Raw genomic sequence first — 25778 nt, forward strand, 5'->3', positions numbered from 1 at the left:
GGGATGTCTGGTCACCCTAATTTTGAATGAAGAATGCATACTGTCATTTTAACCTTTATGCCATATGTCGGCAGCAGTGGGGGGGGGGGGGGGGGTATATACACACTTGTAGAGATTCATTAAAACTAGAGAGTGCAGAATCTGGTGCAGCCCTGCATAAAAATCTATCAACAGGTTTTATTGGCAAAGCTTAATTGGAAAAGCTTAAGTTACAAGCTGATTGGCTACCATGCACAGCTGCACCCGATTCTAAGTGCTCCAGTATTAGTAAATCTCCCCAGTATTTCTACAGCAGCCAGGAATGTGTGTAAATCTGACAAGCTGACTGTCTGCTGTCAGATGGAAGAAATTGCTTCCACAGACCCTGGCAACATTCGATACCCCCAACATGTGCCAACATGTTTCCCGGGCTCCGTAATCCCATTGACAGACATGGGACCGGCGTGGCGGGTGCCATCAGGTACAGGTGAGAAAGATCAGAGAATGTACGTTCGCCAATCTCTCCTTCCTACTAAGAACCCAGAAGCGACATTTGAAACATCACTTCCGGGTATGGCTGTCAATTTCCGCTGTTCTCAGGGATGAAGATAATGAAGGGGCATCTGCTCTCCATTAGCTTCAATAGAGGGCAGGTGAGACAGCAGGGGTCTGAGGCCGGGTTCACACTAGTCCGACAAACACTCCGACATTGGGAGCTCATGTCGCATGACGTGTGAAAATCAATGTTTCCCTATGGGAGCTGTCTTAACTGGTTCGACACAAGTGGGAGCGACTTTGCAAATGCTCCCTGTACTACTTTGGTCCGACTTTGATCCTACTTTACTCCATTAAATATCATTGAAGTCGGATCAAAGTCGGAACGCAGTCTTGCAAGATCCAACTTTGGCATGCGACTAGTACTCTGCTGATCTTGAGGGGGAACTCCACGCCAAATTTTAACAAAAAAAACGGCATGGGTTCCCCCTCCAAGAGCATACCAGGCCCATGGGTCTGATGCGGATTTAAAGGGGAACCCCCTACGCCCAAAAAAAACGGCGTGGGGGTCTCCCCCAAAATCCATACCAGACCTGTATCCGAGCAGCAGCCGGCAGGTCAGGAAGGGGGGTGGGGACGTCACCACCCAGAGCATTCTGGGACTGTGATGTCATAAGAGGCCTATATAAATTGCCGCGCACCCGGCATTACAGCGGGAGGGAGCGTCGAGTCAACTCTGGAAGAAAAGAAGAGGGAAGAAGAAGGCGATGGAAGAAGGCGACGGAAGAAGACCGGGCTGGCCGCCGCTAGTAAGAGAGCTATAAAGAAGATATCAGCGGCGCAGCCTGGCAGAAGGCAAAGGGAGCTCCCAGATTCCGATAAGCCCCAGCCTGCATACCCTGACAACCAATGGCCAGGGTTGTGGGGAAGAGGCCCTGTCCTCATCAACATGGGGGCAGGATGCTTTGGGGTGGGGGGGCCGCAGGGCGCCCCTCTGCCCCAGAGCACCTACCTCCCCATGTTGAGGGCATGCGGCCTGGCATGGTTAAGGAGGGGGGGGGGGCGCTCGCTCGTCCCCACCCCCCTTCCTGACCTGCCAGGCTGCTGCTCGGATACAGGTCTGGAATGGATTTTGGGGGGACCCCCACGCCGTTTTTTTGACGTAGGGGGTTCCCCTTTAAATCCGCACCAGACCCATGGGCCTGGTATGCTCTTGGAGGGGGAACCCATGACGTTTTTTTTGTTAAAATTTGGCGTGGAGTTCCCCTCAAGATTCATATCAAACACAGTGCCTGATATTGGCAGGGATCCAAGTCGGAACCCGCTCATTGAAAGTCAGACTTCAAGTCGCAGGGCAAAGTCGGATCAAAGTAGTATCCTGTTCATGAAAGTCGGATGGATGTAGGACCAATGTACGATCATCAATGTAGGACCAATGTACGATCAATGTAGGACCGATGTTGCAGAGCAAAGTAGGATGAAAGTGTGTAGTATAGTGTGAACCCAGCCTGGGGCCTATTTACTAAAGCTGGAGAATGCAAAATCTGATGAAGCTCTGCATAAAAACCAACCAGCTTCAAGTTTTTTTTGTCAAAGCCTAATTGAACAACCTGAAGTTAGAAGCTGATTGGTTACCACTTACCCATCGTTGCCAAGTGCCTCCTTACATCAGGTGTCCCCAGGGGATGTCTCCTTACATCAGGTGTCCCCAGTGGAGTGCCACCTTACATCAGGTGTCCCCAGTGGAGTGCCTCCTTACATCAGGTGTCCCCAGTGGAGTGCCACCTTACATCAGGTGTCCCCAGTGGAGTGCCTCCTTACATCGGGTGTCCCCAGTGGAGTGCCTCCTTACATCGGGTGTCCCCAGCTAGCGGAGTCCCTCCTTACATCATGTGTCCCTGGCCAGCAGAGTCCCACCTTACATCAGGTGTTTCCAGCCAACAGAGTCCCTTCTTACATTAGGTGCCCCCAGCCAACAGAGTCCCTCCTTACATCAGGTGCCCCCTGTCAGCGGAGTCCCTTCTTTTATCAGGTGTCCCCAGCCAGTGGAGATCTTCCTCAAATCAGGTGTCCCCAGCCAGCAGAGCCCCCCTATACATCAGGTGTCCCCAGCCAGCGGAGTCCCTACTTACATCAGGTTCCCCAGCCAGCTTAGTCCTTGCTTACATCAGTTGTCCCCAGCCAGCGGAGTCCCTCCTTACATTAGGTGTCCCCAGCTAGAGGAGTCCCCCTATACATCAGGTGTCACCAGCAAGCAGAGTCCCCTATACATCAGGTGTCCCCAGCCAGTGGAGTCCCCCTATACATCAGGTGTCCCCAGCCAGTGGAGTCCCCCTACACATCAGGTGTCCCCAGCCAGTGGAGTCCCCCTACACATCAGGTGTCCCCAGCCAGCGGAGTCCCCCTATACATCAGGTGTCCCCTATGCACCTGTGTAGCGACGCCACTGCTGGTGAATGGTCTCTACGCCATGACAGAGACCAGCTTGTGGAGGCCGAAGAGATCAAGAGGCAGAGCCTAGGTTCTGCCTTTTCTTTCCTCATCACGATAGCTGATCCTCTGTAAAATGGCGGCCAGTGAAGCCAATTCAGTGTCGGCCGTGGACCTCTAGCGGTCAAAAAACTGTGATTTTCTGGGACATTTCCTAGGTAACAGTAAGACTGGGACAAAGGACTAAATCCGGGGAATGTCCCAGGAAATTCGGGACAGTTGGCAACTATGCTTACCATGCACCGCTGCACCAGATTTTGCACTCTCTAGTTTTAGTAAATCAAGTCCACTGTCTCAGCATATGCAGATTACACACCATCATAACACACACTGTTCACACAGCACACACTCAGAGCATACCCAGTACACAGAAAACACACTCAACGTACACAGAGTCATAGCACACACATTGAGAATACACAGAACACAGGAATACTTTGCACAAACATAGGACGCACAAAGCATGCAAAGTCAGAGTCAGTCAGTGCTGCTAGAAGATCACTAGGGCTGCATTTAGCTTGCAGCTGTCAAACCCAGCAGCAGAAATCAATAGATTCCTGCCGCTGGGATTCGCACCGTGGCTAAATGCCCTGCCAAATGCAGACTAATATTTTTCCTCCATATAATACAGTATCTCACAAAAGTGAGTACATCTCACACATTTTTGTAAATATTTTATTATATCTTTTCATGCGACAACACTGAAGATATTACACTTTACTACAATGTAAAGTAGTGAGTGTACAGCTTGTATAACAGTGTAAATTTGCCGTCTCCTCAAAATAACTCAACACACAGCCATTAATGTCTAAACCGCTGGCAACAAAAGTGAGTACACCCCTAAATGAAAATGTCCAAATTGGGCCCAAAATGTCAATATTTTTTTGTGGCCACCATTATTTTCAAGCACTGCCTTAACCCTCTTGGGCATGGAGTCCACCTCCTCTATCATGACCACAGCCTCTGCCCACCTCCTCTATCATGACCACAGCCTCTGCCTACCTCCTATATCATGACCACAGCCTCTGTCCACCTCCTATATCATGACCACAGCCTCTGTCCACCTCCTATATCATGACCGCAGCCTCTGTCCACCTCCTATATCATGACCACAGCCTCTGCCCACCTCCTCTATCATGACCACAGCCTCTGCCTACCTCCTATATCATGACCACAGCCTCTGTCCACCTCCTATATCATGACCACAGCCTCTGTTCACCTCCTATATCATGACCGCAGCCTCTGTCCACCTCCTATATCATGACCACAGCATCTGTCCACCTCCTATATCATGACCACAGCCTCTGTCCACCTCCTATACCATGACCACAGCATCTGTCCACCTCCTGTATCATGACCGCAGCCTCTGTCCACCTCCTATATCATGACCACAGCCTCTGTCCACCTCCTATATCACGACTACAGCCTCTGTCCACCTCCTATATCATGACCACAGCATCTGTCCACCTCCTATATCATGACCACAGCCTCTGTCCACCTCCTATACCATGACCACAGCATCTGTCCACCTCCTGTATCATGACCGCAGCCTCTGTCCACCTCCTCTATCCTGACCGCAGCCTCTGTCCACCTCCTCTATCCTGACCGCAGCCTCTATCCACCTCCTCTGTCATGACAGCAGCCTCTGTCCACCTCCTGTATCATGACCTCAGCTTCTGTCCACCTCCTGTATCATGACCTCAGCTTCTGTCCACCTCCTGTATCATAACTGCAGCCTCTGACCATTTCTTGTCTTTTATCACGCCTGCAGTCTCTGAGGGGGAGTCTGGAGAGGAGTCAAGAGTGGAAGCGCTGCCTGGATGGGGGTTACAGTACAGTGACCATGTGTCCCGGATTGCCCGGGACAGTCCCGCATTTTGCAGGTCTGTCCCGGGGACATTCATTCTAGGACAATACAATGTCCCGGAATGAAAGTGACACAGCCACCCCCCAGGCCAATCTAATGACCCCAAAAAAAGGCCGCCACATCACCGCTTTACTCACTGACAGTACGTCAGGGGGGAGTGAATACAATAATGTAAGGGGGCACTGATATAAAGGTTCCCCCCTATATTAGTAACCCCACTTTACCTTAGTGCAGTGGTCATCAACCCTGTCCTCAGGGCCCACTAAGGCTGGGTTCACACTACGGTTTTCCCGTCCGTCAGCCGCATACGATTTCAGTATCGAAAACGTACGGGCCCGGACGGGAAAACGTATAGATAGAGAATGCATTGCAAATCGTATGCACCCAGATGCATCCGGGTGCGTACGATTTGCTGGCAAAACGTTTTTTAAACGTACGCAAAACCGTGTTCAACCACGGTTTTGCGGTCGTTTTTAAAACAGTATGGCAACCGCATACGTTTTCCTTTAACATTAATGTCAATGGAAAACGTACATATGTGCGGTTCCATACGTTCCCGTCCGTTTCAGCCGCATACGTTTTTTCATATAAATCGTATGCGGCTGACGGACGGGAAAACCGTAGTGTGAACCCAGCCTAACAGACCAGATTTTATGTATTACCTTGGGGAGATGCAGACTAGAATACTGCAATCACTGAGTAGCAAATGGTATCACCTGTGATGTATTTCAGTTATCTTGCAAACCTGGCCTGTTAGTGGGCCCTGAGGACAGGGTTGATGAACACTGCCTTAGTGTATTCACTCTGCAGAAGGTGGTCTCTAGTCACCAGAGCCAACCCTTACATCAGAGTCCCCCTTAGATCATGATCTTCAGCATAAGAGTTCCCTTTCACTGTAAGGGGGCATCCTTCAGACCCTGTTCCTGGGGATACTCTGTGCTGACTGGGGTAAAGTAATCTGACCTTCATGTAAATGGAGAAATTCGTTTTTTTGACTTTTTTTTTTAACTTAAACACATTGCTAGTAGCACTAGTTATGTGTTTATAGTTTAAAAAATAATATTTGCACTGTTTAGCACTGAAAACTGTGTCAGTAAAAAATGTGTCTCTGTCAGTAAATGTCATGATTTTTGCCAACACTGTATGTCTTTAAGGTAGTGACTGGGGTCTAGTGAAACATCATGGTACGGTTTGCACACAAATGCAACATCTTCAGACGATTTCAGATTAGGATAAGGTTGCTTTGCAAAAATCGAGGAAGTCTGAGCACACACAGGGCTGAGGTGTAACTTTCATTTGTGCTGAAATGACGAAGTTGCCTCAGTTTACCGTAATCTGATTTATTTGGCAATCCACTGCACAGACCACACAGCCCACATAGACCGCTGTGATAAAGTTAGGCTCATGTATCATACTATGTCCCATTCTGTATTTTGAGGTTGCTGCCAGCAGAGGGCTCTCCAGTCACATTCCAGTTCAGTATAGTAATGTCACAAAGTGCCATTGGTGTCCACTGTTACTGATTTACAGCCTCCCCCCATCGCCCATAGTAAGGCTGAAGTCACTAACTTGTGATAAAATGCAGGGAAAATGGATGCCCATTTGTATCCATTTTATGCATGTTTAAACGCTTGTTTGGCATGTGTTTTAGCACGTTAAAATGCACTGCAATTTTCAGGATCACATCCCGTGGGTCACAAAATAAACGACAAAGCAAACTTTTTTTTCTTTTTGTACTTGCATTGCGTTGACCTGCGTTTTACACATATTGACTTGCATTGCGTTTAAATGCATACATGTTACATTTTAACGAGACGCAAGTCACTGCAGCATGAAAAATTAAGTGTCCTTCCATTGACCTGTGTTTACAGCTTCGCTAAAATGCAGATCAATGCATTAGTGTGAATTAGCCCTAAAACTCTGCATGGGGCAGCTGCTCCTCTTGGATTCCCATTCACCCCTGGTGCTCTGGTCCCTTACCCTAGTGTAGTGTTGACTTTCCGGCTACGGGTCACAGAGCAAGGCTGCAAATAATCCATATCCTTACCGCCCGCAAAAATGTCTAAATAAGCCGAGAGGCGGGTAGACTACCTAGTATCACCATGTGACATCACATTCAGACCACCAAATGTGATATGGGGTTTCATTACAGTCCTGAGCAGTTGCATGTCTAGGGGGATGGGGTGGTGGTTTATAAATCCATTGACCACAGGTGATGGGCTCTCGCTTCCACTTCACACTGCGGGAGCGTGCCCACTAGGGTGACCACGTGTCCCGGATTGCCCGGGACAGTCCCGCATTCTGCAGGTCTGTCCCGGGCACCTTCATTTCAGGACAATCCAGTGTCCCGGAATGAAACTGACACAGCCACCCCCCAAGCAAATCTGATGCCCCCAAAAAAGGCCGCCACATCACTGCTTTACTCACTGACAGTACTTGTCATGCCCGGGAATGCCTGGAGGAGCACAATCCCGCCCCCTGCTTGTGATTGGAGAAATCATAAATCCTGACTCTTGTGTCCAATCACTGTGCTGTGATTCGTTACAGCACAAGCTGATTTTTGGGAAGGGGGGTGTCCCTGAATGGTAGTTTGCAAATGTGGTCACCCTAGTGCCTACGGGTCAGGCGGACTCGACGTCCAACGGTGACCGCGATATAGAGGCAGAATGGGGATTTGCCTTTGTAAACAAGGCAGATCCCCATTCTTACAGGAGACATGACAGAGATCTACTGTTCCCAGTGATTGGGAAAAGTGATCTCTGTCATGTCCCTGCCAGCACATCCCCCTACAGTTAGAACACATCCAGGGAACACAGTTGACCCCTTGATCACCCCCTACTGTTAACTTCTTCCCTGCCAGTGTCATTTTTACATTGATCAGTGCATTTTTATAGCACTGATCAATGTAATAATGTCACTGGTGCCAAAAAGTGTCATTTGGGGTCAGATTTGTCTGCCGCGATGTCAAAGCCCTGCTAAAAAAAAAAAAGATCGCCATCATTACTAGTAGAAACAATAGAAATGAAAAAAACTCCTGTTAGCGTGTGACTGCTTGGCTGTATGATGTATGGGTACGATGTATGACCCATACATAGCTTACAAGAGCCCTATATGGCACCCATGGTCTGCTGATTGTGGGTGCAATGCTTTCCAGGCTCCCAATAAAAAAAAAGACGTGCATTTATTTTTTATTTAAAGTGAACTTATCCTTTAAGATTTCCCCCTTTGTAATGAACAGGTTAAAGGGATCATGTGCTTTTGCTTCCCAGTCCATTTTCTTGGCTTGGTAAGGTGACTTTGCATGATGTTACCAGGAGGTGGCAGCAAAGATAAGCCGCTTTGAAAATCTCCATTTTTTTCACGTCAATGCAACTATGTAAGCTACCACTAGGTGTCACTAGAAAGGTCTCCATTGTAAATAATAGCGCTCACAAACTCCTCTTTGGAAAAACATTTCTAAACACATTATTGAAGAGTGACACTTCAGGTATATAAATGGCGCGTTTATTTATATAGGTCTATACATCACACCGGAAGACGGGCAGAAGAATAGTTCATAACTACCTCCTCCGTTATGGTCCTTTCAGCCTCCTTTCTAGCCAATGTGATAGAAGCATGTTAGTCTCCGCCCACAGTGGGCGTTCACTGTTCTGGAGTTCGGCCCTCATTTTTGTAAAATAGACAGCGGGCGGAAGTGAGATCATCAGGCTGCGCCCGTCCGGTGCATGACGAGAGGCGTGGTTTAGCTGGGTCACTTCCTGGTGCAGCGTAAACAAAGGAAGTGCTGAGAGGTGAGTGCTGTCCGGGGTAAGGATTGGGGTTTTCTGGGCTCGCCATGGTCTGTCCATCACACAGCATCGCTCCACAATGTGTGGGGTGGGGGGATCCCCGACTCTGGCAGTCTGGTGTGTCATCACATAGATGGAGGGGACAGTGTCTGTTTTGTGTTCTACTTTCTGTTCTATTTCTCTAGGGGTCAGAGCCTCCGTACTTCCCCACAATATAGAGACTTCCTGACAATATAGAGAGAGAGATTCAATCTGGAGCAGCTGTGCCTGGCGACCAATGAGCTTCTTGCTTTCATTTTCAATGCTTAACGTGGCACTGTAGACATGCACAGCTCTTCCAGATTCTGTCTGCTCCAGTGCTAATAAATTTCTCTTATGTGCATTGAGCTAGGTTCACATTGTTACGTTTTATGTGGGTACGTTTGCACAGGCATAGCGGCTCATTCATTTGAATAGGTTGCTGTACCTTGTGGGAAAAATTGTGAAAATGTCCCCAATAGATCGCTGTGAAACGCACCCACGATACTACATGGTCCTGTGTGCAGTCCACAATGCACTGCGTTTTCTGATGCATAGGGTTATGAAAGGGTATCTAAAGGTTCGGTAAAAAAAAAAAAACATGTTCTGCTTCCATTGTGCAGTTGGTTTTGAACAGAATGTCCCTGATCCTCCTCTTCTGGGGTCCTTCAGTAGTGCTCCTCCTCTTTCTTGAGTGCCCCCATTGGAGAGCCAGCACGCTACCTTGTCACACATTGACAGCAGGACTCGGCCCTGCCCCCATGTCATTGGATTTGATTGACAGCAGCGGGAGCCAATGACTGCGCTGATATCAATCTATCCAGTCGGGACCTGAGACACAGGCTGGAGCTGGTGAACTCCTCCTCTGTTGCTTGAAAGACCAGGCAAGTAAAGGAGGGGGGGTTTACCTTAATGCATTAAGGTGAAAAACCTTGAGGGTTTACAACCCCTTTAAGAATTAATGGCACCCCCACGAGTCTGCTAAAGAGCAGTGCATTTTGGCTGTGGGTGGAGGGAAGCATGCAATTTACACACAGACCCGCACATGTGTGCACCTAGGTGTCTATTGTATCTCTATATTCTGCTGCCCCCTGAAGTAATGTCGCTGCATGACTAAAGGCAAATATATACATACATACATACATACATACATACATACATACATACATACATACATACATTTTTTTTTTTTTTTTTTTTTAGATGGAGTGGAGAGGGACTAGAACACCTGTCAGTTTTTATTAATACCCCACTGATTCCCCTTCGCTATTTGCACTGTTTACTGTATCAGTGAAAGTAAAAGAAAATCCCAAATTTTGGGTTGTCAACAGAACAGCAAGGCCTTGTTCATATTGGCATTAAAAGCGGGAGTTTGATTCACTGAACCTAGCTAAATTATGTAAGGATGATACGATTGTACTGCTGTTCTCTTTTTCTGTTTTGTCTAAATACTTGAATAAACTTTTTTTGTTTAAAAAAGAAAAAAAAAAAAAAGCGGGAGTTTGGGGTGTGTTTTTTTAAAGCGAAGCTCCAGGCTTCTTCAGAAAAAATGACTGTTGCTGTTGCCTTTTTTAACAATAGGACACTTGCCTGTCCAGGAATCCAGAGGTGTATTCACTGGAGCTGATTTTTGAATCGGCGCTCGGGTGCTGCCGCCATCTAGACTAAGGGAAACATTGCGGCTTCACAGCTGGGTTCCCCACTGCGCATGCGTGAATGGTCCGGTGGCGTGAGAAGGAGAGGGGGGGGGGGCGAACTTCAGATTGAGTTTGCTGGAAGTGTGAGTCGGTAACTGTCAAAGCACGGTATCCACTCCCCCCCCCCCCCCCCCCCCCCGAAAGGTACCAAATGTGGCAGCAGAGGGGGAGGAGGCAAACAAGCAGAGCTTCCCCTTTGGGTGGAGCTTCGCTTTAACTCTCCTCAAACGCCTAGTAAAGCAGTCTTCAATTGATAATATGGACAGCACACAGTGCTGGTCACATTTCTGTACTTTTAAAATTAAGCTTCATGTAGAGTTTGGAAGGAGTTGAAGAATCTTAACTCCTTCCATTCAAGTCTATGGCAACGCAGCACAAATGTCTGTGGTGCATTGGGCCTTGTTTACGACAAAACAAAAACAATTAGGCATTTGGGGGGCGGTTTTAACACCCCTTTGAGGCACGTTAAACACAAGTCAGATTCAATAAACAACTTGCATTAATGCTATAGGTGCGTTCGTTAAAGAGGTTGTATACCTCAGGGAAAACAAACAAACAAACCCTGCAAGACAAAGGCATTATGAAATACTTGCCTCAGAACAATGCACTGAATCGTGTGGGCACTCCGAGTACATGCCCACATCTTCCTCGGGAGTTACTTGCGGGTTGGCGGCTCCGGCATGCGCGCGGGAGCCACCGGTCACAGCATGGCCACTGAAAAAACGGCACCAGTATTTCCGTTTCTTCAGTGCGCATGCACCGATGGCGTCGGCAGCAGCACATACACGGAATATCTGCTAAACGGTGCAAGTTTAGGCGATATTCACGGTACCTACAGGTAAGCCTTGTTATAGGCTTACCTGTAGGTAAAAGGGTTTGCAACCACTTTAAGCATCAGTATTTTGAGTAAGTGTGATTTAAGGCCTAGTAGAAGGGACATCTCCCAATGGGGACACTAGTTCTGGTGATCCCGGTAACACCTCAGGATTCCTTTAATTTAAGGGCATTTTCTCTCTCTTTCCGTTTTTGGTTATGGGGCAGGAAGTGAAGGGAAATGTCCCCAATAGGACACAGATGGCAAAAAAAACAAAAAAAAAAACGCCTAAAGGGTTGAAACCCTCCCTTACATTTTGCCTTTAGTTTAATTTTAATGTAGCCTTGGATAGAGTGGAGAGGGATTAGAACCCCTGTCAGGTCATTATTGCTGCCTGTGCCCCCGTAAGGGAGATTCGCCCTCTATATTTGTCCTGTTCACTGTTATCAGTGAAAGTAGAGATACATCCCAAATTATGGATTGTCACCAGAACAGGAATACAGGGGACATCTTCCACTAGTCCTGGTGACAACCAGGGATTCCCTCATTTTGGATATATTTTCCCTCACTTCCTGTTGTGGCTATTGGATAAAAAGCAAAGAGAAATCTCCCAAATGCAAAACAGATGGCAAAAAAAAAGCTGATGGGTTTATAAACTTGCCTTCATCTAAAAAAAAGAAAAACAGTGTCCTGCCTAGCCTGTATTAAAAAAAAAAAAAGTGCTCTTACCCATTTCAAATCTGCTCAGGTCAAGTCTTGTGATCCCACAGCTCCAGCTCTCCTTTTTTTAGGGAGTGGCTGCTGCAGGGTAGAGGTGGGAGCGCCAACAACAGCTGGGCCATAGGAGCCTATGGGTAATGTTACAGCTAATGGCATTGGAAGTTGTTGTCAAGCACTCACATATGCACAGCAGAATCATGTGACCAGACTGAAGCTGATTAGAAATAGGTTAGTATACAGATTTTTTTTGTATACTTGGTAGGTTGGAGGAGGGAGGGAACATTTTTATGAATTGTTATAGTTGGGGGTTTTCCAACTTCAGGGTTTAAAATTGGATTTTAGAGTATACATATATAAGCTGGCAATATCTGTTTTATATAATTTTTTTTTTTTTTTTTTACTTTTCTGTTTTTGCACTCTGTTATTAACTATACTTTTTTTATTCTGAACATTAAAACAAGTGTGCTCTTTCCTTGAACAGGTAGCACACATTTACAGTCTGATCATGTCGGAGCTCCATATATGTGTCCAGCTGGCTGACCAACCCCTCTCTCCAAAATCAATTGTCCACCTTCCGGTTGAGTCTGCGAGCAATGGGAACGCTACATGTGGCCATCGAGTGTCAGTTGTGAAACAGCTAATCACTGCCACCCTACCAGAGTCACTTCCTGATCCAGAGCTGATTGGTGAGGAATATATGTCATATTTAGCGTGCACACTTGGTATTTCCTAAAGAATGTATTTTGTGATTATTATTATTTTTTTTTACCTGTGATGTTTTAGATTTTTTTTTTTTTTTTTTTTTTTTTTCAAAGAACATACATGTTAAATACTGGATATATTTTACACTATTTTCCATATGGTAGGTATCAACCTTAAGGCCTCATGCACACTGAATGTCTCTCCTATCCTCTTTTGCCCCTGGCAGCAGAGTTTTGGCAGAAAAAAAAACGCTTGATGCTTGCAGACCTGTGTAACGTATTTAGGCATGTCAAGCACTTGGGTGTTTCATTGGCCAGAATAATAATTTATTCTGGCTATTGAAATGCATTAAAGGGGTGGTTCACCGTAAAAACTACTTTTTTTTTTTTATTACACTGGCCCCCCACATTACAATACGATTAAGGCTATTATTTTTTTTTTTATGCTGTACATACCTTTGTACAGCATTTTCACCCGTGGCTTCGGGGTTGCGAGTCCCGCGGCAGTGGGCGTTCCTAACATGTCTGTGATTGACGTTTTGACCAAAAACGAGCTCCCCCCGTCGCGTAAGCCGCGTCATGGTTGGTGAAAGGAGCCGAACGGTGAGTCGGCGCATGCGCATCGCCGTTCGGCTCCTTTCGCCAATCGTGACGCGTCTTACGCGACGGGGGGGAGCTTGTTTTTGGTCAAAACGTCAATTACAGACATGTTAGGAACGCCCACTCCCGCGGGACTCGCAAGCCGTAAGCCACGGGTGAATATGCTGTACAAAGGTATGTACAGCATAAAAAAAAAATAATAGCCTTAATCGTATTGTAATGTGGGGGGCCAGTGTAATAAAAAAAAAAAGTAGTTTTTACGGTGAACCACCCCTTTAAGGCTCAAGCGTTAAATGCGCCTAGTGCTCAGGCGCTTTTACATGCCTTTAGGCCCAACAAGCGTTTTTTTTTTTTTTTTTTTTGCCAAAACCCTACTGCTCTTGGATGTACTTGGATGTTTCTGCCTCTAAACTCCTCTAATTGCCTATTTGTGTATGGATACAAAAGATAAAATAAACCTCTGATATTAAAATTCTTGCTTGGGGTGAAGTTCCACTTTAAGTACACATCTCCTCCTTCTTTTTTTTTTTTTTTTTTTTTTTGGGGGGGGGGGGTCACTTTTTTAAGAATAGTTGGTTATGCTTTCCATCCACTTTTACCAATGCATCTTCTTTTTGTCCTTGAATAGAATGAACCTTTGTTCATTGATATGCTGCCTGTTTCTATCCAGATTTGATCCATTGTGGGAGGCGTCTTAGAGATGATCAGACCTTGGAGTTCTATGGTGTTCAGTCAGGAAGCACTGTCCACATTCTGCGCAGAGCATGGCCTGAACCAGCTCCTCGTCCTGGTGGGTAACTTAATGTTAGATTGAATACTGTATGTTGCTCTGGTTTAGGTATTCCACATTTAATCATACCCTCATCAATGCCTTGTATTTCTCCCTTTTTCTTCTTGCAGAGCCTGTAGATAAGATAGCTGCTAGCCGTGAGTTCCGAGCATTGCATACAGCTTTACATACCAGCTCTACCTACCGTGATGCTGTGAGTACTGGCTACAGCTCAAGTTTCTGTACTGTGGCATAGGTGCCCTCTCCTGGGGGTGTGTGTGTGTGTGATATATATATATATATAAATTTAAAAAAAAACCCTTAGGCTGGCGCTGCGCTGAATTGGTTAGGTGATTGTGATGTGTATGTGTGTGTGTGTATGGAAACTTGGATTACGCACATAATCTGTTCCAGGAGAATGCTCGTAATCCAAAGTACTTGCATATCAAAGCGAGTTTTCCCATTGAAGTCAGTGGAAATGAAAATAATTCGGTCTGCATTGACTTCAATGGCATGCAACACCACATGCGGCCATAGATGGGGGGGCGCCGGAGAGCCTCGGAAAAGCCAGAGGACACCTCGGCTGACCTCAGGCTCGGGAACAGAGTATTTCTGCGTCTTTCCGAGCATTACCGAATGGCGCAGATCGGCTCCGGCGCCCCCCACCTCAGGCCACACATGGTACTGCACACCGCTTTGGCCTGAATTCTGCTCGTTGTGCGAGACAACACTCGCAAATCAAGTTAGGATTTTTTTTAAATGCAGTGCTTGTATTGCGAAACGCTCGCTAACTGTGTTACTCGTAATCCGAGGTTCCACTGTGTGTATGCATACATGCGCGCGCGCACACACACACACACACACACACACACACACACACACACACACACACACACACGGCAGTTTATTTAGCTACTTTTTGTAGGAATGCCAATCTCTGCATATATTTAAGTCTTAGCTATAAAGGTATACCAGTATTTGCAATTTCAAAAAAAGCTAGAAAACCTCTAGAAGCTTGTTTGTGTGTCTGTGGTTTCCATGTCGGAGTTCTATAGCAAAGCAAGCAGCTCTGATTTTTATATATATATATATATATATATATATATATATATATATATATATATATATATATATATATATATAATCTCTCCTTTGTATATTTCAAGACATGCTGAGTGGAAAACAACCTAGGAGTAGATTGAGATTAAAGCCTGAAGTTAACTTTTCCAAAAATCCAGTACATATTACAAAACTGTCTTTCTAGCTCTGGAAAATGTTCACTAATTTGTATTATCATATCTGTAGGCCATTTGGGCACCTCCCAGAAGTCTTGCTGAAAAACTTCCAGTTAGAAACCCCCATGTCCTGCCTTGTTGTAGGACATAATAATGATTGGAAGCTCATTCCCATCATTACAGAAGCGAAAAGCAATGTTTTTTGCTTCCTAGTGTCATGGCAGGACATGGGGATTGCTAAATGGGAGGTTTGAAAGGCCTACAGTAAGGATGGTTCTTAGTCAAAGTTCACAATGAGAACATGTAAAGTAGCATTACTTGTCACATCCACGGTTCTTTTTAAGGCAGAACACAAAACTTGGCTTTGCTTCATTTTATTACTTTCATTCATCTATCTACCTCCATTGAACTTTCTTGTTTTGTTGTGCAGGTTTTTAAGTTACTTGGCAGCCGCGAGTCCTTGGAGCAGATAGTTGTGGCTACACCTGGCCTGAGCTCTGATCCTGTGGCCATGGGTAAGTTTTGAAGTGAAATGAAATAAATGATGGAGGTAGACCTTCATCCAGAGAATTGGTCACATGATGCTGTCAAAGTAAAAATGATATAATTTAAAAATCGGCCACTAGAGGTCACTTTTGCCATGGAGCTGTGTGTACTTATTCTACAGGGGAATAAACAGAATGCAGAGTAGGGTAAGGCCTCATGTACACTGCTGCTGGTAAATGGGCGTTTAGGAACAGTTGGGCATGTTTTTCAACTGCTCCTGAACTCTCCTCTGTTATCTTATAAGTACATGTACACAGGGTCGTTTATACTAGTTTCTAGGCAATTACGTTTTTAGAAGCTTTTTCTGAAACCCAAAAAATGCGTTCAGAAGCTGTGTTTAGAGGCAGTTCAAGTGCTAAACATGGTATTGTGCGTTTAGCAGCGTTTCATTTTAACCAAAAAAAAATCAAACTTTTTTTATTTATTTATTTATTTATTTTTTCAAACGCTCCTAGACGCAAATGCAGCTAAATGTGGCATGTAAATGCGGCTAAACGGCCGTTTTTAGATGCTGGTTCCTAGCTGTCAAGTTAATTAATTCAGGAGAGGTTGAACAAGTGTGCTCACTTTAGTACCATTGCTGTGCATAGTGGATAGCATTGGTAGGTTAAAGCGGGGTTCCGGTCACAATTTTTTTTTATTTTGGCTAATTGAAATTACATTGCACTAAACATGAAATTAAATATACTTGTAGATCGCCAATTGATCGGTAAAGTAATCTAAAACTTGCTCATTTTCAGCATCTCCTTATGTGGCCGTTGCCATTCTATGTGTGTGCATCTGAAGCCTGGTACTTTTTTTTTTTTTATTTTTTTTTTATTATTTATTTATTTATTTTTTCTCATTTCTTTTGCGATCTTGTGCGTGCGCAGTAGAGCCATGCTTGTAGAGTAGGTTGTTGGTGCTGTTGTCATGACAACGGGCCGCGGAGGAACGTCATGCCCCGTTTGTCATGACAACATAGATAAACAGCCCTAATCGCGTCATTTCCTTTCTTGAAATCCTGCGATTTTTCAACACATAGGAGCGCACAGTCTCATGGGAAATTATGACACTCCTTTCCCGGGTGTCTGTGTGCCGTAGGTTAAACAGGAGAAGGACCGCGGTCCAGGAAGAAGGCAGATTAGGAATTCTGCCTAGCAACAGAGGTTTACAGGCATGTAAAAAAAATGTTTTAACCAAACTTGTTTCATCTTATTTATTGGAAGCTAGTGCAGTATATTGTTAAATGTATGGTGAAGTTCCACGTTAAGGAGATTAAATGACCAATCTTTTCTTAATTTACAGGCGTTCTGCAGGATAAAGATTTGTTCACTGTGTTTACTGACCCCAGCATGCTGGACACGTAAGTATACTATAAAAAAAATTTTTTTTTGTGTGGAGTGGGTTATTTTTATTTACAAGATGTACTACTTATTTACTAAGAAGTAAATATTGATAACAAGATATCGATGTACAGTAAATGAGCAGAGATAAAGAAAGTAGACAATATTTATATGTGTGTGTGTGTGTATCTTATTTCAGCTAGGTGGTTGCAGCATTAGTCTCATGCTGCTGCTTCTAAGACTGGGAACTGATCGATCAAAGTCCGCTGATCTCTTCGCTCTCAGTCTTCAGTGAGTAGAGAGCTGGTGACTGTCAGTCACTGACTTTTCTCTCCCCCTTCAGCGCTCACTGACTGGAGCGCTGCACTGTGGACGGGAGGAGAGCGGCTGGCTCAGTCTCCCATCAGCTTGATAAGAGGCTGACCCAGCTGCTGGTCCAGGATTTACAGTCGGGATCTTTTCCCCAGCCTGGACCAGCAGAGTGATGTTAGCCAACAGCTTTAGCCTGCTGTCCGCTGAAAAAGGGTCACAGGAGTGCAGAACAAGCTGCACTCCTGCGATCCATAGGAGAAGTATTTAAATAGAAAAAAACACTGTATAGGGACTATGGGGGTTATTTGCTAAAGGCAAATCCACTTTGCACTAAAAGTGCAAACTACAAATGCAAAGTGCATTTGAAATTGCACTGAAATTGCACTTGGAAGTGCAGTCACTGTAGATCTGAGGGGGACATGCAAGGAAAATAAACAGCATTTTAGCTTGTACATGATTGGATAATAAAATTAGCAGAGCTTCCCCTTGGATCTACAGCGACTGCACTTCCAAGTGCACTTTGCACTTGTAGTTTGCACTTGTAGTGCAAAGTGGATTTGCCTTTTCGTAAATATCCCCCTATGTCTCCAAAATATGTTGCCAACATCCTTAAATTTAATGTATGGATGGATGTACGTTGCTTTGAATTTGCCACCGCGCGCTCTGTGAGCGTGCCCGTGGGTCACGCAGACTCTATGTCCGCCCGCTGCCCATGATCGTCTCACGCAGAGGCAAACAAGGCATTTCCCTGTTCTTCCTAGCAACATGGCAGATCTATTATAGTAAAAATATTATTACTTTTTTTTTTTTTTTTTTTTTAATTGTCGCCTTTTTTGTTTATAGCGCAAAAAAAAAACGCAGAGGCGATCAAATACTACCAAATAAAATGTGAATGAATGAAGAGTGCCTTTGCGCTAATATGGACTACTCAATGATAATAACCAACCAAACTATTCTGGTGCGGCAAAAGCTAATAGTGTTTACAATACACAAGTGCAAAAAATGTAGGAAAAGGGGTTCTGCGCAAACCTTCACGCTGACATAATATTAGTGACAATGATAAATAATAAACTGTGCAAAAAACAATAAGTGGTGATCAGGAGAGCGGAGCTCAAATAATGTGCAGTGAAAAAATATGCGGAGAAAACAAAGTGCAAAAAATGTCCCAATAATGTGACAAGCTGCCAAATGAGAGTAACGATGTAGCTGAATGTCCACTAGGTCAGGTATGAGCAGATGATTGACAGATGGATGATCATATCCCTCAGAGGACTCCCAGAAATCTTACCTCAAAGCTAAAGGTACAGGGCATCAAAGAGATCCTTAGTGTCAGTCGCCTGCTTGCAGCCACAGAGTCTTCCCTCTTATCACAATCTTATGGAGTGTCTCCTCGATCAATCCCTCATGGCACTCAGAGCTGGGGGGAGAGAGAACAAACAAAGCCTCCAATAGTGTAGTAGAATAAACTCAGGGGGAAGTTTAATAGAAAAACCTGTGCTTACATTTAAAACATTAAAATCGTGCAGTACATAAATCAACCAGCGGCGTCCTCGGCGCCTGCTTGCGTCACTCCAGGTGTACGTCCGTCCAACCCCTATCAGATGAAGACACGTAACCCCATGTCGTAACGAGCGCTTTCACACTGGAGCGATGCGCTGGCAGAAAAAGTCCTGCCAGCAGCTTCTCTGGAGCGCATTGGCAGCGGTGAACTCACCGTTGCTAATGTGCACCTGCCCATTAAAATCAATGGGCAGCGCTGCCATACCGCCGGCAATATGCCGCATTAGCGACGCATTGCTTGCGGGTTTTATTCCTTTTCTCGGTTGCTAGCGGGGGGGTTTAAAAGTGCCCAGCTAGCATCCGAAATGCACCGCAAATCCAATGGTAAAATAGTGGCGTTTTACTGTCGACGCTATGGGCAGCACCAGTGTAAAGGGGTCTTAAAAAAAAAAAAAAAAATATCTCACTGTGAACTGTAGGATACATTTCTATAACATCAACTTTGGTATTATCTTAAAATATGGATTCTATGAATACCGTTTTTATTTTTGTTGGTCACGTGACCACTAATAGCCACATGGCTAGTGAGGGTGGGGAAAAAATGTCTTCTGCAGCCCAAAGTGTCTTTACTGATGTACTGTACAGCCATTCTCTGCATGGGAGTCGCTGTCACTCACTTTGGGAAGGGCGGAGCTATGCACATGTCAACCTGTAATGACAGTTTGACAAGTGAATTGAAGGTTTGCATGGCAGCCTGCTCTCTTCTCTTTTCAAGCTAAAACTACATGTGTCTGTCAAGCTAATATGTGCCTAAACACGTGGATAGCTTCGAGAGAATGCAGAAGGAAGCTTTATCAGGGAGAATACTGGTAGGATATCCAGGTATTTCTGGATCTTTTAATGTCAAATAAAAAACAGGCATACAGAATACAAAATTAAGTGATCTATATATTATTATATATATTTTTTTTGTGTCCCCAGTCTAATTTAAAAACATTCCCAAATATCTTAATGTCATTTGAAATCTATTTTTCTCAGGCTGGTGACCTCACACCCTGCACTAGTAAATGCCATAATACTAATTCTGCATTCAGTAAGTGGAGCTTCGTCACTACCTACGCCAGATGGATCTGCCCACACTGTGCCCCCTGCAACCCTGCACATGCCAGGTATGAACTGCCAGCAAAGCCCTGGGCTTTGCAAATGTGTTTCAGTGCATTTGTTTCTTCTCTCCCTCTCCTTACTGTGGACTGTCTTCTCTTTAGACTTTCTTGTATTGTACACTCCCTGTGATTTGTGACAGAGTTGCTCATGTTCGCTGTTCTCTTGTTTCATTATTTTGTTAGGTGGGTTCTTGTTTGATGGTCTGTCAGATGAAGAAGATGAATTTCCACAGGTAAGAGGATCACTCGTTGCCAAAGCTATGAATTTGGAAGGAGCCGTCTACAATGAGAGTTTTGTATAATTCTGTGTGTCTATTTTACACATCTTTCCATCAGGCCTCTCGCTCATCTAGTAATACCGTTGGTCCCCGTCCTGCTTCACTTGGGTACACAGGAGCTTCAGGACCCCGGCCCATCACTCAAAGTGAACTGGCAACGGCATTGGCCCTTGCAAGTACCCCAGAAAGCAGTTCCCACACACCCACCCCAGGAACGCAGGTTAGCATCTTGTTATAATTACAAATTTCTCTAATACTAGGATTGAGTATACACTTTTATTAAAATATATGTCTTAGACTGTACTGCTTTTGTATTTAAAATACTGTATGTCAAACCTTTTTACATTTTGATGCAAAGATTACATACTGTTGAATATTTGTTTATTTTATAGGGTCACTCTTCAGGGACATCTCCAATGTCATCAAGTGTGCAGTCAGGAACACCTATTACGAATGACTTGTTCAGCCAAGCACTCCAGCATGCTCTGCAATCCTCTAGCCAGACATCCCAGCAGGTAAGCTGAGTGACACCGTGCTTACACTTTGAATGGAAAGACACAGATGTATCCGTTATTGTATACTTTTACTTGTTGGATGACCTATGAGAAGCCAATGTACACCAGATGAATGCATTACTTGAAATACGTTATCAAAAAGATCAGTATTCTTCAATAATCGATGAACTACAAGAGTGCTCACCAGCTCCCTCGCACTATATTGAGAACTACAGGAAACTGTGAATAAAGCCGCAATGAGGACGGAGCCCTGCACAGCCATGCTGTTTTCAGATTGTGACATCGGTAGTGGGGAGAAGTGTGCTGTACATCAGGGCTCAAAATTTCAAGTCCTGAGCTACTAGCCAGGCATTAAGAGTCACTCGCCACCAGTTTCCCCACCCCTTAATTCCACCACTAAAGACGCCCTCATAAATGATCTCATGAAATTATACTGTTAAAAGTTATTTGCATAATTAAGTTACAAAAATAAATTTTAACAATATTAACATAAAGCATCAAACTACAGAGTTCCCTTTACATCACAGTCCAGTCCACAAAGTTGTCCCTTATATCAGAGTCTGCAGCTTTCCCCCCAACATTATGGTCTGCGTTTCCCTTATTAGAGTTTCCACTTACATCAGAGTCTGCTCTCTGCAGTATTGCCCTTTACATCCGAGTTCCCCTTTATGTCAGGGTCTGCAGAGTTCCCCCTTATGCCCGAATCCTTTCCAGTCCTTGTGTGTGGGCAGATGTGCCAACTGGTTCTTTCATTGGCACATCTACTTAGACACCAGAGGGGCAGAAGACTGTCCAGAGCGGGACTGAAGATTCACTTTAAAAGAGATTGTACAGTGTATGGCCATCTTACAGAAGATAGTACAATCTGATTGTACAATCTCCTGTAAGATGGCCATACACTGTACAATATGATTGTACAGTGTATGGCCAGCTTACAGGAGATTGTACAATCTAATTGTACAGTTTATGGTCATCTGCAATCAGACTGGACAGTGTACGGCCATCTGGTCTCTCCTCCTGTCAGCATGCAGATGTGGAACTACAAGTCCCAGCACTTTATAGGCAGGTAGAGGGTAGAAGCACAGCTCCTGTACACTCTGGACATTTTAAGTAGTTGGTAGTTTAGGAGCTTCAATTCCCAACATACCTTGGCACGGCTCTGCACGCATTGCTGTCTGGGACTTGCATTCCTCCCTCTCCCCGGCTGGTCTTACCTTCTAGTGGGGAAGACAACTGCACCATCCCCGCCCGGTCTCTGCTTCCCGCCTCTCCTGTACTCGGCCTCCTCCGGGCACACCATCCAGGGCTCTGAGGAGGCAGCCGGAACTAATGCGATACCTCCGCATTCAGGCCGCCGTCTTCCCAGGCCGGTCCAGCTACCCTTGCGGCAGCCTGTAATTCATAAAAGGCGCAGCCTCCGTGATATCACCAACTATGCGCCCGGCTGTCTGACCCCTGCCTGAACCTGGGCCGGCCTCAGCACTGTGCTTGCACAGTTATAAAGCCTGCCTGCGGCCATATATTTTATGGGCAGCAGTTGTCCGTAACAGAAAGTTGGCAACCCTGCTCTATGCTCGCCCACAACTTATTTCAAACTCGCCAAATGCGAGCAGGCGAGTTGAAATTTTGAGGGCTACTGTACATGTTACTCTACATATAGGTGTATTATGTTCAGACAGGTGAAAAACAGCATCATTCCTCATTTATAGGGGGGGGGGGGGTACAGTTTTATTTTTTTTATGTCCTACAATGCTTGTTGTGTCTTTGAGCTGCAGTCAGTAGTTTGGGAGGAAGGGGGAGGGCAGCTGCACCTGACAGACTAGGAAGATGCAGGTGAAATTATATAGCGGCTTTATCATTCTTTTACTTATGCAGTGTGCTTTTATTCTCTTTCAGAGCCAATGGCAAGCTCAGCTCCAACAGCTACGGGATATGGGTATCCGGGATGAGGATCTTAGTCTGCGGGCTTTACAGGCTACTGGAGGAGATATCCAGGCTGCACTGGAACTTATCTTTGCTGGCGGTGCACTGTAGTGAGACCTGTTTTGAATGAAGCTAATGGAAATCGTTCTTTTCTTTAAAGCTCTAATGAATCCTATTTTTCTTTTGTGGGGATATTGATAAAGGGTTGTAAATATGGACTTGATGTATTTATTATATAACTTGAGTGCTTAATAAAGTGTTATGCTGTAGAAGTAAAATTTTATCATGTTATTAAAACAGCGTTTGTATATAAACTATCCACATAAAATCCCCCTGCAGATTTAGAGAAGAAACGGCCCATTTCTGTTAAAAAAAATATATATATTGTTGGAGTCCATGTAACCCTAAAGGCCTGTACACACGATCAGAAAATCGGAAATACATTTTTGTCCACTGAACGATCTGTCGTGTTTTTTTTTTTTTTTTCAGATCATTAGTTCGGTGCTTTCAAGCAGCCGATTTCATTTCTCTTCTGAATAAAAAAAATAATAGGATTTTTGTTATCACCGTAAAATCCATTTCTCTGAGTTCATGGACGGACACAGCAGCCTTTGACCTTGGGGTTCCTGCATTTTGAATCCTGTGATTCTTCTTCTATCAACAGCTGACTGGGTGACAGGCTGGGTCTTGACTCTTGTAGTCCCCCCATGTTCGGCCATCGAGTGTGTGCCGGCCCTCAGCTCTGGGTCGTCCACGACAGGCCCCATTTCTCCAGGGGCGGCCGGGGAACTACAAGTTCCAGGGCACACATATGAACGGTCTCTATGGCCTTGTCACAGTGTGTCTGGCCGACAGCCATGCCGTTAGTGGACGTTGGTTCTGTCCGGGATACCTCCAGCCGGTAGTCGCAGGACGGGTAAGTAGTGGCCCCTTGCCCTGGCAAGGTGGTTTGGCTGTTTTTTTCCCTGGGGAGGTCGACTGAGGGTCCGCCCTGCTTTCTTCTCTCCCTTACCTCTCCCTCCTTCCCCAGACTGGGTAGTGGCTGTGAGGGGGGGGCCTCCTGGGGCTTCTTTATTACCAACCGGGGCATGTGTGTTGTGGGGGGCTGTGTTTTTTCTCTGGGGGGGGTGCTGCTGTGTAGTGTTAGGGGTTTGCATCACTGGGGAATACATAGCTTGGCGGCCATTTTCCTGTAGCCCGCTGGTGATTTTTACCTTCCCTGAGGTGCAAGACGCAGCACAGCCAGCACATCGGAGCACACCTCAGGTTTTCAGCTCTCTCTGTACCCGGGTGGGGTGGTTGAGTCCCTGGGAGGCCTCTGCTTCTATTTTTGCAGCCGGGAGGTGACCGGTGGGTTGTTCTGCCTTGCAGTACACAGCGGTGGGGCAACATGGAACCTGAAGTTTCTGCCAACAATGCCTGAGTTATACTTTAATGCCCCTGCCGCATCTGTTGAGGCAATGTCGGCTGTCCTTGAGGCGTTTTTCGCCAGGTTTGAAGCAGCTAGTGCCCAGAAGGGGGGTACAAAGCGCCCCCTCCCTGAGCCTGCTTCTGGGGATGTCTCTGACACAGACTCATTGCCAGCTGTTGCTTCAGAATCTGGTACTGTAATGTCAGATGATGCAGGCTTAACCCACACGGACTGTGAGGATGACTCTGTCTCAGGGTCAGTGAATGATAGGGAATTTGTTGGAGCTCTTATTTCTGCGGTGCGTGATACTCAAACTTGAGGATTTGGTGGGGGCACCGGATGTGCCGGTCCCTTTTGGGTTCCGCAAACCGCCCAGCACCGCAAAAGTATTTACCTGTATTCCATATTTGGAGCAGTTGCTCTGTAAGGAATGGGACACGCCGCAGAGTTTTTTTCTGTTCCTAAAAACTTTGCGGTCTGTTATCCCTTTTGGGAAGGGCTTTTTGAAGAAGTGGGTCTCTCCTCCATCAGTGGACCCTCCCGTGTCCAGACTGAGTAAAGCCACCACATTGCCTGTGGAAGGGGCTCCCACCTTTACGGACCCCACTGATAGGAGAGTGGATGCTGTGGCCCGCTCTATGTTAACAGTTGTGGGTTCGGCTGTGAGACCAGTTGTGGCCGGGTCTCTGGTGTCGCTGACACTGACTGAACAGGCAAAGTTGTTGCTGGAGGAGCAGGATGCTTCCGAGACCTGCAAGGACCTGGCTGAACAATTGGTTCAGGGTCTTAAGTTTGTCTGTGAGTTGGCCCTGGATACGCTTCCCTTGCTTTCCAGAGCCTCCGCCTATGCAGTGGTACTACGCCGCCTTGTGTGGCTGAAATGCTGGTCTGCGGACCAATCCTCAAAGAAGACTTTGGTGGATTTATCCTTTTAAGGGTGAGTGGCTTTTTGGGGCGTCCCTGGATGACATCATTAAGGATGCCACAGGTGGTAAGAGCACACTGCTCCCACAATCTGGGAAGGGCAAGGAGCCTCGCTGTAGGCAAGGGCCCTCTTTTACTACCCCCAAAGCGTTTTTTCGGTGCGCCCCGTGTGGCGGGAAACAATTCGCAAGGTGCTAAGATGCCCGCTGCAGGGCAGAAGTGTCCCTGGTTCTGCAAGCCTGCGGACAAACCTGCTTCCGCGTGAAGGTCTGCCCCCGCCCGTGTCATGGGCCGGCTTCGCGGCTCGGTAGAGGTCTCTTCTTTCCAACCGTTGGGTTTGCAAAGTAGTTTCCTCGGGGTACAAAATAAAGTTTCTCTCTTGTCCACCGAACAGATTTTTTCCTTCCAGCCTCCAGCTTCCTCCGGTTCGCCGGCAGGCTCTGTCAGGGGCAGTCCAGGATCTACTGGACAGGGGAGTGATTGTACCAGTTCCCTTGTTGGAACGGTTTCAAGGGTTCTACTCCAATCTGTTCATAGTCTCCAAGAAGGAAGGGGTCCGTCCAATCCTGGACCTCAAGGCCCTCAACTGTTTTGTCAAGTTGCAAAAATTCAGGATGGAGTCGGTTCGCTCGGTAATAGCAGCACTCCATCAGGGCGACTTCCTGGCATCCTTGGATATCATGGACGCATACTTGCATGTTCCCATTT

At 45.8% G+C, this 25778-nt stretch overlaps 1 protein-coding gene across 4 annotated transcripts; it reads left to right on the forward strand.

Annotated features, from left to right (window-relative positions):
- The first annotated feature begins 342 nt into the window (after positions 1-342).
- UBL7 (ubiquitin like 7) lies at positions 343-23013 on the forward strand. 4 transcript variants are annotated; one of them, XM_040343005.1, is made up of 11 exons: positions 343-466; positions 12350-12554; positions 13840-13959; positions 14070-14152; positions 15604-15688; positions 17007-17064; positions 19895-20025; positions 20203-20252; positions 20356-20517; positions 20690-20812; positions 22709-23013. In XM_040343005.1, the coding sequence occupies exons 2-11, from the start codon at positions 12374-12376 to the stop codon at positions 22844-22846; spliced, it is 1131 nt and encodes a 376-aa protein (XP_040198939.1). In that variant the 5' UTR covers positions 343-466; positions 12350-12373; the 3' UTR covers positions 22847-23013. The 4 variants fall into 4 exon arrangements, with proteins under 4 accessions (XP_040198939.1, XP_040198935.1, XP_040198937.1 ...); XM_040343001.1 differs by lacking the exon at positions 343-466 and adding an exon at positions 5681-5779; XM_040343003.1 differs by lacking the exon at positions 343-466 and adding an exon at positions 8518-8622.
- Positions 23014-25778: the final 2765 nt, after the last annotated feature.

This window comes from Rana temporaria, chromosome 3, assembly GCF_905171775.1.
Source record: "Rana temporaria chromosome 3, aRanTem1.1, whole genome shotgun sequence".
NCBI lineage: Eukaryota > Metazoa > Chordata > Amphibia > Anura > Ranidae > Rana > Rana temporaria.

Excerpts from the sequence above, each read along its gene's own strand:
- UBL7 (XM_040343001.1), top strand. The coding sequence starts at position 5,696 with ATGATCTTCAGCATAAGAGTTCCCTTTCACTGTAAGGGGGCATCCTTC. Across the intron at positions 20,253-20,355 it reads AAGAAGATGAATTTCCACAG|GCCTCTCGCTCATCTAGTAA; the intron begins GTAAGAGGATCA and ends TCTTTCCATCAG. Across the intron at positions 20,813-22,708 it reads CTAGCCAGACATCCCAGCAG|AGCCAATGGCAAGCTCAGCT; the intron begins GTAAGCTGAGTG and ends ATTCTCTTTCAG.